The 17,821-nt window shown below is 42.6% G+C and overlaps 2 protein-coding genes across 2 annotated transcripts in view; both read left to right on the forward strand.

Moving 5' to 3' along the window:
* Positions 1–494: 494 nt before the first annotated feature.
* LOC142589974 (ribosome biogenesis protein bop1-A) overlaps positions 495–17,821 on the forward strand; it is a 166,895-nt gene continuing 149,568 nt past the window's right edge. The window contains exon 1 of the mRNA XM_075701746.1: positions 495–580. Coding sequence (XP_075557861.1) covers positions 569–580 — 12 coding nt within the window. The 5' untranslated portion in view covers positions 495–568. The remainder of the gene's footprint in view (positions 581–17,821) is intronic.
* Spase25 (Signal peptidase complex subunit Spase25) lies at positions 1,667–2,438 on the forward strand. The gene has a single exon (XM_075701772.1). The coding sequence runs from the start codon at positions 1,718–1,720 to the stop codon at positions 2,327–2,329; it is 612 nt and encodes a 203-aa protein (XP_075557887.1). The 5' UTR covers positions 1,667–1,717; the 3' UTR covers positions 2,330–2,438.

The following is a 17,821-nucleotide window of genomic DNA, read 5'->3' on the forward strand; positions in this document are numbered from 1 at the left end:
GGGTCTGGAGTTCTGCCAGGTTCTGCCTTTGGGTATGCTCTCCAGCAGGGACTTCCAGGGCAGCGCGTGACATGGTAATCTTCCTCGTCTTTCATATACAACCATACTGAGCACATCTAGTTTATGTGAATCCGGAGGACGATGCTTTCGTATACGACCAATATATGCAATTTATGCACTTGGCTTGCGATTTCAAGGTCGTTATTGGTAAAACCATGACATCACCCTACTTCGTCAGGACATCTCTCGAAACCAGGCTGAAAACAGAATAGCGCAAGTGCCCCTTCCTTGAGAGACACGAGTTGAGAGTGCACAGTGAAAAATATGAATACGGGCAAAAAAAAAAAAAAAAAGACAGAGAGGGAACGATTACGTTGTCTTATAGTTTACTTATTGTCTACCAGGGTATATCAATTCATAATTCTCATTTCTTTTAAATGATGTCCGTTCTGATGGCCAACACTGCATTCACACGTCACCAGCACAATAAGAGCCGATCCAGGCACGCTACGAAGACCTGCGGAGTGGTTCCGAGGTGTCTGTGTCCACATCACGTTCGATTGGAACCATGGTGTCGAAGGTATGCTTTCAGGTAGCTTGTAAATTATGTACCGTGTTTATTACGGTATCTGTTACTTGCACGGTATACGTACGTCGATCTACATGTCAAACGAACTCTTCAATCCTTCTTCAGTATTGCCAACGCGCGCGCTGAATCATGGCAACGACATTCAATTATGGGATATAAACAAACTAAAAAAGAAAGGAAATTCAAGCGGGTCCAAGGCCAGGCGACCATCAGGACGATATATGGAAGGCATTCCGTTTTACATTATCCTTACGTTGAGGAAAATGCCAACACGCACGCGAATGAAATGGTCAAGCGTTGCCGTGGTTTCCAGCCTATGCCACCGATCACTTTTACACCTCTTTCCCCTTTTATGTGATTGCTCGCTCAGTCCTCTATCACTCTAACGCCACATCAGTAATATTCCGCACTTCTAGTTGCAGCAAGAATAAAGAAAGCGTTTCCACATCAACGTTTTACTTCCGTGCCCAATTAAACAATGGCGCAATGAGATCAAACAACGAACATATTTAGTGGATGCGTTTTTTTGTACATTCCCGCACAGAGAGGTAATCTTGAAGTTCTGCATGGACAATGGATTGTCGTATTACCATAGGTATTACAGCAAAAAACAGCGGGCACCTTGGCTGTTCAAAATAGGGAGCGGTAGAACGGATAGATGGCAACTTCATTACATGGCGTTTCTACAATCCCACAAAGGCAACACATCAACTGTTATTACGTCCGAGAAAGGGACTAGCAAAAGCACCTTTTCTGAATGCGACGCTGCAACAAACGTTGGCTGCAATGCAACATTGTATGAACGACGCATGTTTCGTTTGTTTTGAAGAAAATCAGTTCTCGGTAGAAGAAAAATTTTGATGTCTTTCACCACTGGGTGAGAAATTATTTTGTTCATAAACTTAGTCATCTACATTTTTTATACTTTTTTACAACTATGTTTCATTGATTAAGGCGTTATACAATTTACTATACTTGTAACTTTGTAACATAATCTGGAACATTACAGTTTGTTCCTAGCGTGAGCCAACATAGCTGCGTTGGGAACATTGATAAAATATTTCCCGGCAGGCATCGCTTTCGCGGCCGACGGCTCGTCAGAAGCGTCATCATTCCGGACTGACTACCATGGCGTCCAAGCGTGCGCAAGATACCGGTGACACGTCAAGCGCCGAGAAAGAGGCTGAGAAGCCTGTCAAAATTGACAAGTGGGACGGGTCTGCTGTGCGAAATGCCCTAGACGACGCAGTGAAGAAGGTACTGACTGAAAAGTATGGCTACGTGGAAAACCACAGGCTGACCGACGGCCGACTGGCCATCTGTAGCATCGCTGTTGGAGCTGCGATGTTTGCGCTCTTGTGGGACTTTTTGTACCCGTTTCCCGAGTCGAGAACGGTCCTCATTGCCTGCGTGCTCTCCTACTTCTTTCTCATGGGCGTCCTGACGATGTACACCACTTTCCTTGAGAAAGGCATCTTCCTCGTGGCGCTGCAAAAAGATAAAACCGGCTTCGACCCCGACAGTGTCTGGACGGTGAGTTCATCGCTGAAGCGCTTCGACCACATGTATCACCTCCAGATTCATTACAAGGACGGAAAGACGAAAAAGACGCGCGAGGCCAAACTTGAGAAGTCCATCGCCAGCTGGTTCGACGAAAACGGCACCCTGGTCAGCGACCTCTTCGATCCTGAGGTGTGCAAGCTACACAACAGTCTGCTGAGCGAGAAAAAGGACAAGTGAACTGTTGTTCATTTATGAGGCACTGTTACTGTTCCCTGTGGTGTTTGGGTGAATCAGGGTCCGGGTTTTTTTTTTTATCTAACCTAATAATAAAGTAATTGTCATAACATGTTAAGTGGCAGCGTCAAGAATACGTCAACATACGTTTGCATTTTCGTGGCCACACAAGTTGCCCCTCTCATGTTGAGAGACGAGTGGTCTCTGCGCCTCTATAACACTGCTGTTAATGCTTCTAGAGGAGGCATGATAAGTGTGCTTGTAATTGGTTTTATCTGGGTAAGGTCGCGTACCAAAACCAAAATAGCGTTGCGCGCTACACTGGATTTTGTACTTGCAGATTGAAGACTTTAGTAGAGGATGGCCTTTTAACAGCCTTGGGACTGACACTGCTGTTTGAACCTCCTTTTGTGCAAGCCGCTTCTTTCAGCATCTGTGATAACTTCCCGTGGTTGATGTAAAAAGATTAGCAGTACAAGAAACCTTATTGAAATCTTTAAAATAATCAAGCCAATGGCCGCATGTTGTCTTTTGTAAAAAGAACTGCGACTTCTGGATGGAGCCAGTGCAAAAATCAGTGTTTCAGTCTTTCCATGTTTTATAAGTTGCAAAATTTGTTGTCAGTAGCACATAGCATCAGTTGACCATTGCATGGCTTTTCATATAGGTAGCCTGTACGAGACATTGTGGACATAATTGGAGCACTGGTACTCTAGTACTGTTCCAGCATGACTGCAACATCATTGCAAGCTGTCTATAGGCACCTTATGCTTAATAATACAGGTGATTAGTTTTAGCTCATAAACACTAACGCTCTTTATTTTTACATGCACTTCATGCAAATTTTGTGATTGAAAAATGTCATGAAATTGAAAGGCATGTGAAAATTTCAGCGAAAAAATGTGGACACTGAACTGAAAACAAAAAAATATATTTTGCCGGCTAGGTCTACTAGCCGTACCCACAAAATGTGGCATGTTGGATTGACTTGACTGGGAAAGTTTGCGCTATGGCGTCTCCTGAAGTGCTGTTTCTAGAGTCTCTGGCCTCGCAGAGAGGGATTGCCATTGTTCGACAAGGCGGTGGGCACTGGTTTCATCAGTGATCTGTTGGCGCAAGCCAGAAATCGCATTTAGTAGCCATGAATGTCCCCATAGTGCCCGATTTGCAGAGGGTTGGGGCTGCAAATTTATGGAGGTTTAAAGTGGCAGTTCACTACTGTTACAACAGTGCAGACCACGTGTGTCAAGCTGCTGACGGATGGGAGCTTACTGGAAAGCAACATGGGCTATGATAGATGCTGTAGCAGAGGACCCAAGGTTAATTTTCACTAGCCGGGATTTTCCCAAAGATCCGTACATGAGCACTCTTGCATTCTGCCCTTGCAGAATGTGGCTCCTGTGGCCAGGAATAGAATACATAACTGTGCTTAGTAGCAGAACCAAGCTGCCACAGTGCAGGTGTGTCAAGATGTGTTAAGCTGTGTTTGCATAGTGCAGCATCTCTGCTGGAAGTACACAGAAATGGCCGGGCAATGCAGTGATATTCATGGCGAACTAAAACATTTAAAATGGCACAGAAAATCAATTTGAATTTTAAAGCACTCTGAACATGCAGCTAAATACTTCCCTTATAGAGAAGAGGAAGTCTACATGTCTACAATCTTTATTCCTAAATGTTTCTCCAGCTAGTGAAGAATTTACTTGCATCTTATGAAGAGGTGCATATTTTGTGCGACTAGTAGGACAACGGCAACACAGATTATAGAGTTTCCTGCAATAATTACTAGAGAGAACTCTGATGCTGCAATCGTTCAGCCACCATGGGAATGATGGGTAGTTAGTGGGCTTGTCTGATCTTTGGGCTTGTAAATTCAGACGTTCTTGTAGCTTTGTTTATTATGCTTTATCTGCCTTTATTGTCCTATATTTCAGAGCAATCTAGACTTTTCTAAGTGCAAAAGACCGGGAACTTGCACAATTGCTACTAATTCTAGCACACAGCCTGTCAAGGTGGCCAAATCGAAACACACCAAGCATCTCAATGCATTCACATGCCCACGAGAAATTTACTGGGCATTCTATGCTGCTTGTGGATGCATGCATCCGTGGCATGATGGCTTCAATATCAGGCTTCTGTGCTAAAGGCCGTGTGCTTGCAGTTGCCATAGACACTAATGCCAGAGTTACCTCAAGTAATTATTGTATGAAACTCTGATGCAGACGGCTATAACACTGTCACATTGCATAATGGATTACCTGCTGTGCTTGCAACTTTCGTTGGCTGAAGGCTGACAAGCCAATAGAAACTTTTCTATAACCTTGTCACGAGAAGAGGGGAAAGTACTGGAGACATCTGCTTTTTGAGCCGTGGCAACCACATTTGGAAGCTTTGTGCACCTGTTTGTGTCAGCTTGTTTTATTTAAATCAGAGGTGCCTCCCACAAAATTCCAGTCCCTGGTTACCTTTCAAACTTTTTTTTTTTTAATGTGTATCATGCGTCATGGCCTTCCATCAACAGGAATATTGCTTTATATTCCTCTGCTGGCATTGAGTGACATGCTGTGCAGTTTAATAGGAAAGAGCGTAGCATCAAGTTTCAACATAAACTGCTGCTAGCAACCTTATAAGCAATGAAAATAGCTAACTTGCCGACCTGAGTGTTGGGTTTATTTTTCTGTGTTCTAGGAATCTTTCAACCATATTATGTAACAAACATTGCTTAAGTTTGAAAGAAGAAGCAACACACCATGCACAGGTTATACACAACTAATTATGGGTTTTATTAGCATGCCCTTAACATGCATTAGTACATTTGCACATTCATGTAAAGTGCATCTGCATTTTACAAAATGTGCACATGCTTTCTCAAGCACACTGCAACTGTTCACTGCAAAGAAGTTGGTGCTGACAGATGAATGCTTGACATGAACTCTACCCAACAATTAACTGTTTCACACTTTCAAGTTTGAGTCTAGGCAGTAAATGAGACAAGCCACATGGCACAAGCCTACTTCAGTTATTTACGATGTAGTAGAAATGCATGGATAAGGTGAACTGCACACTTCCAGTGTGATCATTCTCTTTAATGTTGGCTTTGCTAATATTGCTGTTGCCTCAAGCTTTTTTCAAATCAAAATTTACAAACTTGCTCAACCTGTGAGCTTGGCCAGAACACTTCAAGACAAGAAATGTCTTTCTCTATGGGGTCGTTCATATAAATTGCTGTGGTAAGTAGCAATAAGCTTTTAATCTTTGGCTAAAGCTATGAAGACATATGAGAAGTATGCTCGCTCTCAGCCAGGATGCGCTTCAGTGCCGCAAGTATTTCGATAGAAACATTCAGTTTTCCGATGACTTTGTTGTTCCTTGTGTCAAGAACTGAAAAAAGAAAAAAACTGTATAAGTACCAGTAAATTTTTTTTGCTGAAGGTAACCAACAGTTGCGAAATGGGCTAAGATAGAACTTACCATCAACATCTTCTTCTATAATGTCCTTGCCATACTTTACAATCTGTGAGAAAAATCTGAAGCTTTCAATGTGAACTGGAAATAAGGCTCCCACAATTCAAACCATGTAACAGTCGTGCTGACAGAATGTTGCATGTAACTACTCACTTTTTTCCCTAGCTATTTGCACTGTGCATTACCACAGAGTGAGGCACTTCAGAGTGCTTTTATATATATTTTTAATTCATTTGTTACCATTTGGAATGGTTCTCCCAGTGATGCTAGCCCAAATCGTATGCCTCAAGCCTCTGCACAAATTAGTGTTCACCTATTTTCCGTCAAAGACATCATCTTAACCACTGCTGCCATGCATGACTTCGTGAAGCTTTTAGGTCCACCAAAAACCCTTTGAGCTTCAACAGAAAATGTCAAAATCATGGACGTTAAACATGGAAGTGCTTATACCTATAAGGTATCACTGCTTACTAACAAGGCCCTGCAACTTTCCTGTTTGTCATTTACCACATTTAATCCTTTGTTACCATCCATCAAAACATTTGCATCAGGACACATACAAATGCAATCATAAAGATGAAAACTATTACTGGAGCATTTGCCTCAAAAAGAGACAGTACCCCACATTCGCAAGCAAATAAAGTGCAGCATGGTTGCACAATGCTCAGCCAATGATTGTGACTTGCAGTTCTGCAAGTGGCCTGCTCCTGTGTGATCCAAAACTCTTTCAATGACAAGAGGAGTGTTGCAGGCCCCTAATGTCCATGAGCCTGTCTCACATTGAGTAAGCTGCTCTAGCAAATTTGCAACTCTGCAGCCTTATTATAAAATTAAATTTTACTTGCCTGTTTCAAATCAACTATGGCAATACCAACATCTTGGCACTCGGCATCTTTGTTCTTGCCTAAAGGTTCACTCACCACTGTGAATTTTATGCTGAAAGAGTACAACACATGTCAAACACCGATTATGAAAGTGTTGAGCAATCTAAAAAAATGTGCCAGAGCCTACATGCATTGTTTAATGCTGTTCTAGGACATCCTGCACTAGCTCAGATTAGGGCTGGACGATTTAATGATCAACTTGCTGATTAATCGATTGATACTTTCATCATGATTAATCTGCAAGATCCTGAATAACATCAGGCAAGTGCCAATACCCCTGCCTCACTTGCTCAACCAGGAAGGGAACACAAGCTGCAATGTTCCAACTGAGGTAAAGCCTGTGGGTCTTGGGACAAAAGCCACCCATGCAATCTGAATTTCAAGCCAGTGGAGGGAAAATTCAATGCTGTGCAAGGACCTCTTCAGTGCAGCTGGTAGAACTGTTAATAAACATGGAATTCCCTGACTAGAGAACATTAACAAGCATCTTTGCCTCTGCAGTGGGTCCTTCAATTGCGTCCGAGTGAGCTTGATATCTCCACTCATGCAAAGTGTCGCTGCAAGGCAGGCAACTGACGATTCATTACACAATATTAAGACACAACCGAGGGGAAAAAAAAAAAGTTCGAGATAGGAAAGAGCGTCACTTGCAACTAGGTTTGTTGGAAGCAGACAGGAACACATTTATAGGAGAAGATGTTCAAATACGTTTGTGCACAGTAATCAGAACTGGCGCATATGTGTTGTCCAGAAAAGTTTTTCTGGGTGACACATATGCTGGGCGTACTGTCCGCATTCATGCTAAGAGCTTTTAACGTTCGACTTATTGCATACTAAGCTTGTTAAGAGGGCAATAGCTTCCATGTATCTTGTGGTGGCGTTGGTGAGGTCTTGTTCACATAAAATGCAGGAAAGTTGACTATCAGGTTGTACGGCTACGCTCAGCCGGATACCCTTGGTATGTCACTGTTGCCAAAAGCCCCCTTCCGAACTTAAAGACAAGTGGGAAGCCAAGCCGTTAGTAAAGAAAAGGGCGCAGGTTGTTCCGTACATGCATAAAGTGGTTCACAACTTAAAGAAAGTGGCCAACAGGTACAAAGTACCTGTTGTTTTTTCGGCTCCATGGAAGCTTGCTGGCCTGTGCCCACGCATCTCAGGGCTGCAGAAGCTGACCCTATGTGGAAAAATGCATGCAAGGCCGTATGTGACCTGCGCGGCTGACATGGTGCACAAAATTCCACTTGCAGCAGGGTGCACATTGGCCAGACAGGTCGTTGCGTCAATGATGGAGCAAGAGAACACGAGCTGTCAGTCCAGGATAAGATTAGTGCACATTTACCTATGCACTGTGATTCCTGCGTGTGTGGGCCAGATCTTTCCAATATCTGCAGACTTGGTAGAAGCAAAGATTCCTTCGCACGGGAATTAACGTAGGCTTATTTTATCAATATGACATGTAACGTCTGTGTAAGCGGCTTTATGGCTGTGGCTTTATGCAGCACTGTGTGCGAAAGTACTTGTGCACCTTGCCACCTTTCCCTACAAATGTGATCCCGTCTGCTTCCAAAAAACTTAGATGCTCTTTCCTGTCCTGAACTTTTTTTTCGTCCTCCGTTGCGTCTTAACATTGTGTAATAAGATGAACCAACTAGCCCAACAACAAGTATTGAAGCAAGATACCCAAGTGGGCGAATTGGTTAGGATTCATTGTTCTTTTGGTAACAGTGCAAAGGGGCACGGACAAAAGGAAGTGTAACACGACAACATCGGCACTGATCAAGTATTGAAACTGACAATTCAATCAGCACATCTTTTTTCCTCTGCGAAGTTCATGTTCATAAATAACCAGTTGTGTCGATTTCTTTAGCTGATGTTTGTAAATCAACAAGTACAATTAGTCAATTAATTGACTAATTGAAATTTTACTATCATTCAGATTTAAATTTTGTCACTGCCCAACCCTAGCTCAGATGCAACATGTGCAGAATCAACATATCCATGGATGCGGTAATTCCAGTGTCCATATTTACTTAGTCAAGGGTTCGACAAAATATTGTCTGGCGAGGAGCAAACATTGTTAGAAAAAATTAACACTCGCCAAAGGAGAAAACCTTTTTTTTTTTAACTTGAAGTTTCTAAAAAAACATTTTGTTTTCTACTTTGGAGAGTTTGTTTTTTCTGACAATCCATATGGGCAAACAGTCACCTTAGGCAAACCAAAATTTTAATTAAAGCCCAAACTTCTTTTCTTGTATTCCATTCTTCTGCAAACACAGTGGACAGAATCAGTTTTAGTTTAGTATTTCAATATAGGTACATTGAAAAAGTCAAACCGAAAGTCCTGTAGTCCAATACTAAACGAAGACATCCCAACATGCTTGTGACAAGTCTTCCTCTGCTGTTTTGGTGAATAAGAAGGCCCCAAAGATGGAGGGAAGGATGTCTAATGAAAGAGTGGTAAAACAAATAGCTGTACCACCGTTCTCATGAAGCTGCTTGCTTGCTACGCTATCGCATGTACGAGGTGAGTCATAATTAAAGCCACACAGTTAATGTATGTAAACAAGAGAACACCTTTGCTAGTCTTGGATGGGCCATTGCAATGCAAGAGGGAGCTCAGCTCAGCTGCAAAAAAGTTGAAAGGGTAGGAGTACCATGAACAGAAACCCCATGAGGCATCACTATGAGTAATATCAGGACCTCTTCAGAGTTTTCTTCCTCCATAGCCAATGCTGTCAGAGACAGAAGCTGGTGAACGTGTGCAAAGCATGCTACACCCTATTGCGAATGCCATACAACAATACAATGCAAGCAGCTTGCACATTCGGGTCAATTCCTTCAGAACTGCTTCTCGAAACTGCCAAGAACTGTTTTCCAATGTTAGGAAGAACCCATAACAGCTGTTGCTATATTAAAGGAAAGACAAGAAAGTGCCTGCTGCCATCGGCACATATTACAAAGGGGGAGCACATGATGACTGTTTTCTGATGGAATCATTTTAATCGTACAAGCCAACCAAAACTCTTGGAACTCTTTTGTGCTCATCCCAATGCCAAAGTTGGCTGATACAATCAGCTGCATGGTTTTCTCTTTTCTTGGATGGTCATCCTCAAAGCCCCTTCACTGTTGCTACCGCTGTCAGTTAAGTAGTGCCAACCTGCTCTCCTTTTCTGCCTCTTTTCCAACTGACAGAAGTGGAAGTGCCACCATGATGTTTCTGCCCATGGCCGCTGTCGCCGCTTTCTCCGTGACTGTACCAACGGTTGTATGTGCACAAGCTGAAGAGTACGGATTTTGCTTAGATTAATATTTGTCATGTCCTGATGGCACAAAAGATGTGCATTGTGTGATGTAAATTCAGGCTATGTGTAGGGGTTGAATAGACACTGCCTGAAAAATGAAGATGAGGAGTGATACATACACGGCATTGCAGAAGCATTGAATGACGAACTTATTTGCCCATTGGGGCTCTGCGACAGCCTATAAATGTGCTCGCACTCTGGAAACAGATGCGTACAGATTGCTTGAGCGTGCGTGTTCTCAGCAAGTGTGGAAACAACATGGAAGTCCACGCGGAATAAAGCAGCACAGAAACTTCCTACGGGAAGTGGCAGAACCAGAAATAGGCAATAGCGGAACCGGAACTAGGCAGCAGCGGCTCCTGATAGGTTGGAGCTACTTAAAGAAAAGCGTCAGCTGATGAAAGAGCTTTAGTCATCCTGAACCTGCCATGGTCTGAGCTCAGATGCCTGCAAAGTGCCACACTCCCCTTGTTTTTCTGCCACAAGGGGGCCAATGCTGACACGGAAACCTAGCCTGATGAAATGCTATAGACCCATTTGCTTCCCTTGTCACAAACCCACTCCAACAATTAGACCTGACCTTCCAGCGGGTCAGGGGCCCTGCACGCAAATCCAAGCAGAGCCAGGGGGGTATTCTGTAAGTGTCCACCTAGTGGACATGTCCCTTTCATCTGCTGCTGAAGTTCTGATTCGCTGGCTGTGGTACGCGTGAGAAGGAGACAGGTGCCCCCAGCCAATCAGCACTTCAGCAGCAGACAAAATGGACATGTTCACCAGGTGGACACTTACAGAATACCCCACCAGCTGTGGTGTCATGCTCACGTGTCCAAACTTATACCAGCTAAAGACTCCCCTCCACCCCTTCTCCTCCCCTCTTTCCTGGAAGCTTTTTATGTGTGGGTCATTCTGTGGGAGAAGGCCTGCACCAGCGAGTTAACCACCGTGGAGGCTTTCAAGATATCAGTGGAGACAATAGAGCGATTCTCCCACAGCACCCAATAGATCACAGCAAACATTTACTTTGAAGGTCTATAAGCACTCATCAAAGCCAAGGGCGACAATATTGAGTAGAAAAATTGCCTCCTTTGCTCTGTGAGATGTAAAAAAACTAAGTAGCTGTGGTGCACCCTGTGTGTGAAGGAGCTAGTTCTGAATTCCAAAAATTGCATCACCACTTGTTGTTCTTCATTGCCCACTTTACTGAAGCTGTTTTTGGTAAAATGACTCTATTTGCTACTTGAAGTTATATATATTTAGCCTAAAGGGTCCTTAAACCTCGTTTGATATTGAACACATTTTAAATAAATGTGCATTGTGTACAGAATGTGTGACGATGATCTTTGGCAAATATGGCAGTGTTATGCCTGCAGGGAAGTCTCAAATTAAATAAAAAACGATTCCTGTGCTCATCTCTGGGCTTTCCCAGTCCCTTCCTTGCATGTCAGGGACATGCACATGATGTGTCGAGGGCAAAAGCTGTTAACTGGTCAGTCAAGCAGGGACAAGACTGCCAACATGACAAGAGCTGGCTGTGTATTCTGAGAAGGAAGGCAGGAGCTTGCCCATTGTGCTCCACTAATCCTTCCACGAAGTTTCCATTCAGTTGGCATAGTATGGAGGGCGATCAGAAGTGCACAATGGAGAACCCCTTCTTTTCATTGGCTGATGCGACTTCAGCTTTTGCTGCACTGCAAGGAGTTGGTGATAGTACGCAGCAAGGAGGAGAAAGCACCCATGCGGAGGGTAAGGAAGGCAAATGAGAAATCACGGTGGCTGCGTAGTCAATTATTAAACAAACTTTGCTATTACTGCATCATTTAGGAAAATTATTGTGGCTGTATGTTTGTTGTTGGCTGATAAACGTCTGCCGCTAAATCACAAACTTTCGAGCTCAGAGTGGTTTAGGGGCCCACCTTAGGTTTAGGGTTTAGGGTTAGGGCTTAGGTTCACCTTCAGGGTTGCTTTAACACTAGCAATACTATCAGAGCTTAGAATTATTGCGAGTTAAGCCAGAAAGTTGCATTCACTTTTCTAATTGTGTAACTGCTTCTTAGGAATGATAAAACACCTTTATGGCAGATCTTAAAGAAGTATTATTATTATTATTATTAAGCTGTGGAGTTTTTCATTTTCAGCACAATTTTCAGCACAACAGAAAAATTTTCTTTTTTGAACAGACCGATATGAATAAACATGTAACTGAGAATGGCACAAACAACGAACCTTCCCAAGTCTTGACACTCTTGCCTCTAAGACTGTAAACTTCAAATATTGTCACTCCAGGCATACATCAAAATCAAGCAGGGTGAAGAGGAACTATGCGATGTGCTCAAGCAAATGGCAGCTTGATTACCTAGCAAGTCTTTTCTACATCACAACTGAATCTTCATATAATATTTCGTCAGACTAATGAGGGAATTGAATTTTAGAAATACTGGGCCCAAGGTTAGTGAGCCAACCCACAAGAGAGCCTGTGTCCAGTGTGCACCCAGTGACACTGACACCATTTATTCAGTACACTAAGATCTCTTCAGCAATGAAAGCCACTTGAATCCACTCTTTATAAAGCTTTCAAAATATTACGATGATAACCAGCCTGTCTCACTACAGCCTTAACAATTCCATGCTTAGCAAGCAATGCAACATTACTAACATGGCACTTTTAGGGTTTTTAGATGACATCATTGAAGCCAGGGCTTCCCTCCTCTCCTGATGGCGGTTGACATCAAGATGAACAACTGCAAGTCATTATAAGAAAGATGAGTTAGGCTGGCAATGACATATAACAGAATCTAGATGTAATAAACAAGCAAGGAAAAAATTGAAGCAGACTCAACTCCAGTTGGCATCAACGTAATGCAAAGCATACTTGGTTTGGTAGAGAATGGTTGTCATGAATCATATAAGTCTTCTGCAGCAAATGGTTCATGCTTTTATCCTATGGGTCTGTCTGTCTACATATATATACATATATATAGTATATGTGGATGGGCACATACGCAGTGGCCCAAGGGGGCACATACCCAGTGCACAGGGTATGTGTGTTTCTAGAAATCTGAAACTGCCTACAGTGGAGCGAGTGGAATGTGCATCTGTAGAGCATTCTAGGAGCAACCTGAGCACAGCGGGACCACACTCAAGCGGACTATCGCACTATCACAAGTTTAGCTGTTTTTCCTCATGTAAATCAATCATTATGCATGCTGAAATGAATACTACTCTTATTTCAGCCGACTGAAAGAAGCGATTCGTGTGTACTGGTCCTTTATTAAAAATTTGGAGGACGCTTAAGCTTCGCCTTTAGGAGCCGGAGAATGAGAAAGGAGATGGAGAGCAGAAGCGTTAGGTTCGGGACAAAGAGTACAGGCTGAAGTGAGGAAAAGTGGTGGAATGCGATAGCATTAAGGGGGTATGGTAGGGTAAACCCCCCCAAAAAATCGAATTTGCAATTTTGGCAGAGAAAAATTGACTGCACTTTGAGGAACAAACCTGCAAAAGCGCGACCTCGAGTGCCTGCTCAAAGCGGTTCAAATGTCGTGCCCAAGTGTGCCACGCACCCTGGCATTTAAAAATGGCGGGCAGAGTTCGCAGGCCAGTTTGTTTATCGTTGTCGTTCGGGGTTTTCTTCGTTAGGACGTGGTTTTTTATTTTTTGCTTGTGTGTGTGTGTGCGTGTGTGTGTGTGTGGGAAGTAAATTATTTGTACTAAAAGATCATGTAATAATTGAAAAAAAAAAAAAAAAAGACATCCACCTAATTGTAGCAATTGCCACAAAGGAAACCCATACGGGTACGTCGAAAGAAAAGCCTCGCAGTTGAAGAAAAATTCTTCCTGTTCTGGGACTCGAAACCGGGACCACCGCCATTCCGGGGCAGCCGCTCTACCATCTGGGCTAACGAGGCGGCGAGCAGATGGCAGGGCGAAGTCGAATTTGTCAACAACTCGAAGGAAGGGCAGGAGTACGACGTAATAGTCCTTTGCAGAAAAGAACTATTACGTCAAATGCTGCCCTAAGACAATGTTTGTTAGTGCTTACACATTGAAAACAGCAGCTAACAATGCTGTAGCCTACTACAATGACGATGATTCTGCACGAAAAGCTGTTCTGGAGGCCCTTGGAATTGTTCCAGGTGTGTTTTGTAATATTGCCCTCGACAGGATGGACAAAGAGTGTGTTGACAGGGCAGAATTCTTTTACTCTGCCGAGAGCAAGAAAGGACGATGGATAAAAAGAAACACTAAGAAGGGTCTCGGAGATACCTGCAAGAAAGTCAGCAGTGAAATGTATTCTCCTGGGTCATTTTGAGCATCCACAAGCAGTATGCGAACCTAAAACTTAATTTTTCTCAAAAATTTTATGGATTTCTCAAATTCAATGTACTTTTTCTTTCTCAGAAAGTATTCATTCCATCCCAGTGAAACTTTCTAGACATGTACTACAACCAGTCATAAATATTCTGAACTAAAAAAAATCTCTGATATGAATGATAACACTGGAAAAAATTACACTGCAAGACCCTCCCCCGTAGTTCTGTGCATGCAGCGATATTTTTTTGGGGTACAAACTCGAAAATGGACGTGAGATCTCTTTAGTTCAGATATAACCTATGAGTATTTAGAATAACATTGCGTAATATCATCACATTCCTTTGTGTGGTTGCAGAGGAAAGGTACATTAAATAATTAAACACAGTTAACATTTTGGGAGTGGACCACAGGAAAGGCAAACCATCTAGACACAAACAAAGTGTTTCATGTTGTACCTAAGAACATCTTTTGTAAGCGTGTGAAATTTGATGCGAATATCTGCAGCCGTTTCTAAAATATTATGTTATAACTAACATGTACCACTTACCCTACCATACCTCCTTAAAAGATCTCAGACTGCTTCTCACGCTTCCTGGCAACTGCAGCTTACGTAATTGTAATGTTTACCGGAAAACCCTGGTGGCGAACGCTATGCACGAAGGTGAGCTTTCTGGTAGAAATTGCGTGGGCCACGATGCGGCAGAGGCGAGCACCATCTGGAGGTGTTGCAAAGAACTGGGCGCACCTCTTTATGGCTTTTGAGAGTTGCGAGCGCCGCCGTGCGCAAATCTCAGAGGCCATGGCTGCTCTACGAATTTTAGAAACACTGGAAAATGCATTTGTGTTTGAGTTTCTGTGTAACAGAATTATGTTTTCTCGTATATTCAAATTACAATCCGAATCCGATGCTATCATGTCTGTAGGTTATGTGTAAGTGGTACTTTACAATTTTTCTGACGTATTTTACTTTGAGAAATTCAATTAGTTCAGTAACTTCTTTGCACTACATGGAAGGCCTGCGTGGTTGGTTATGCGTGGTTCGAAATGATTCTTCTGAAACAACAGTCGGTGTTGGACGCTGGACATGGGACAACGATGCTGGATTTTCTATGACACGGGGCCCTTAATGCTATTGGGTTAAAATTAAGACGTCAGTACGTAGATATCAGGGAACTTGACATCAGCCGCTTGTGTTGAGCAATTTTGCATTTTGCGAAAGAGGCCAGATACCCGTTACAGAAAACTGGGTTGTACTCGTCAAGAATGCTTTGCATTAAAAGCAATAATAGTACACAGATGCCTATGCAACAAGGGAACTACAATATGTAAGTAACAAGTCAGAAGCTGCAAAGGTGTATGCGATGTGAAGTTGTAGTTCAAAACAAAAGAAATTCTATTAGTCTGACTTGCTTTCAATAGTGCAACAGGAGGGTTCCCATGCTTTTAAATGTGCTACAGTACTTTAGTGAAGCAAATCTGATAAGCATGGATTCTGATAAACATGATTAGTTGAACCTGGTAAGTACAAACAAACTTTTTAAGATAACTTGGGCATACATTCTCTATGTTTACCATTATCATCACAAACAATGAACCCTAAATAGCAATGTTTAGAACAGCTATGCCAAACAGCTTTAATTTACGTAACTGGTAAGCACAATCTTACCTGAAAAGCATTAAGACCATGCCCTGTGATTCGAAGCCTATTTTCTTCAGTAGCATGGTTAGTATGGAAACAAAATTCTAGGCCTTACCCTTTCTAAAGTTGAAGGCAATTCGTTGCGGAGGTTTTGGCTTTGGCAGGGCAACTGGTGTTTCAAGTTCTTCTGGGGAGCAGTCGAGAAATTGGAACTCAACAAAAAGCATCTCCACTGACTTGTTTTTCAATACTGCAGCACCAGGCAAAAATCCCAGGTTAATCACTGAGAAAACTGCAGCATCTGAAATCTAGAGGATAGACAAGAGATTGAAGGAACATCTTACAAAAAAAAGTGGCTTAATTTGGCATAATCATCAGTGAGATTATCCTAGCAAGCTGTGTAGTTGAGACTGTTGACAAATGTATTTAGTAACCACCATAAGTACAGAGTGTATCAACTACAAATTGCAACAGCAAAACTGCCTTCCTTTTTTTCCACATAAGGCAAAGTTTAAAGACCAACCACAACTGAAAAGCCTAGATTCAGATAGTTTAGATAAAGAATAACCTCCGTGTAAAATTTTACATTTGAAATATGAGTGGATGCACAGAAAAGGCTCACGAAAGTTATAGTTCTTGACAACGAAACTGAAAAAAGAAAATGCCACCACTACAGCTTGCCAGAAGTGACACATGACTTGGAATGTGTGGCTTCTTGGCATGAACTCCAAGATGGGGCACCACCTGCAACTGCACGCGCCATGCTGACACATCTTGGAGGCAACATTCTGGGACTTACTTTGTATTCACACAGCATGAGGTGCACGCATCTGCTTAGGTGCCATTTAAAGGCTGCTAAGTAGAAAATTATACAATTAGCAACACTGTAGATTTGCCAAGATTGCTTCTGTAGTATGTACTACTAATTTATGACCAATTTAGCCAGAGTAAAATTTTGTTGTAGTTGGATTTTAAAGGGCCCTTCACCACTTGAAATTTTGTGATACACTCTTATGTTTTAAAATGGCATCTATGGATAGTTTTACCATAAGAATCTAAATAGGTTCATTATTGTAGGAGATGGAAGAAATTGAATGCCCTGTTACCATACAGCCAGGATGCAAGCACAACTGCCAACAGAGACACTATCTCCCTCTCCCTCGAGTAGCATCCACAAGTGAAGTTCCTTCTCCGCCTTCTCCTATACCGGAGCCGAGGGTCTGCATTGGGTTCACGTGACAAGCCCCACCTCCTTTTTTTTCTTCTCTTTCTTTTATGCTGAGCAGCACATTTCAAGTGGCTGTGTTTCATATTGGACAATTTACACAAGTAGTGCGCCATGGTGACTGATGCTGCCAGGACTGCATTCTACACCATGACATTTGTACGTGTTACCTCGACTCTCTGGCTGGGAGCGCCACTTCCTCAAGTGGGAGAGCATGAGGCATTTGGCTTGAAATTTTAGCTGTTTTTGTGGCGTACAGTGCTGTAATACTTTGCAGACATGATCATTAGCATGTCAAGCACGTCTGTTTAATACGCCCAAACATGGTAAGGGGCCCTTCAACACAAAATCAGTATCAAGTGAGCTGAAATATTGGACTACACTGCACTATAGTTAATGTATCTTTTTCAGCTGCTGGCAAAGCTGTTGCTGTGCACCTCATCATACCATAAGACATGCAATGATAAGATTTTCAGCCTTCTGTGACCTTATAATATTAAATGGTATAGCCCCAATTACCCCCTACATAAAGCAAAGTATATGTCAGCTGTCTTGTCTCTGATTTCACTTCTTATGCAGCTAACAAATGCAGACAGCTTCCCAAAAAGTGGTCACTCAAAGTGTATTTTTTTAAATGCGTCAACATTCCTTAGTTGACTGCATGTCCCCAAC

The sequence above is a fragment of the Dermacentor variabilis genome, chromosome 1, assembly GCF_050947875.1.
Source record: "Dermacentor variabilis isolate Ectoservices chromosome 1, ASM5094787v1, whole genome shotgun sequence".
NCBI lineage: Eukaryota > Metazoa > Arthropoda > Arachnida > Ixodida > Ixodidae > Dermacentor > Dermacentor variabilis.

What these genes read in the sequence shown, in the direction of transcription:
- Spase25 (XM_075701772.1), top strand. Translation starts at nt 1,718, where the DNA reads ATGGCGTCCAAGCGTGCGCAAGATACCGGTGACACGTCAAGCGCCGAG.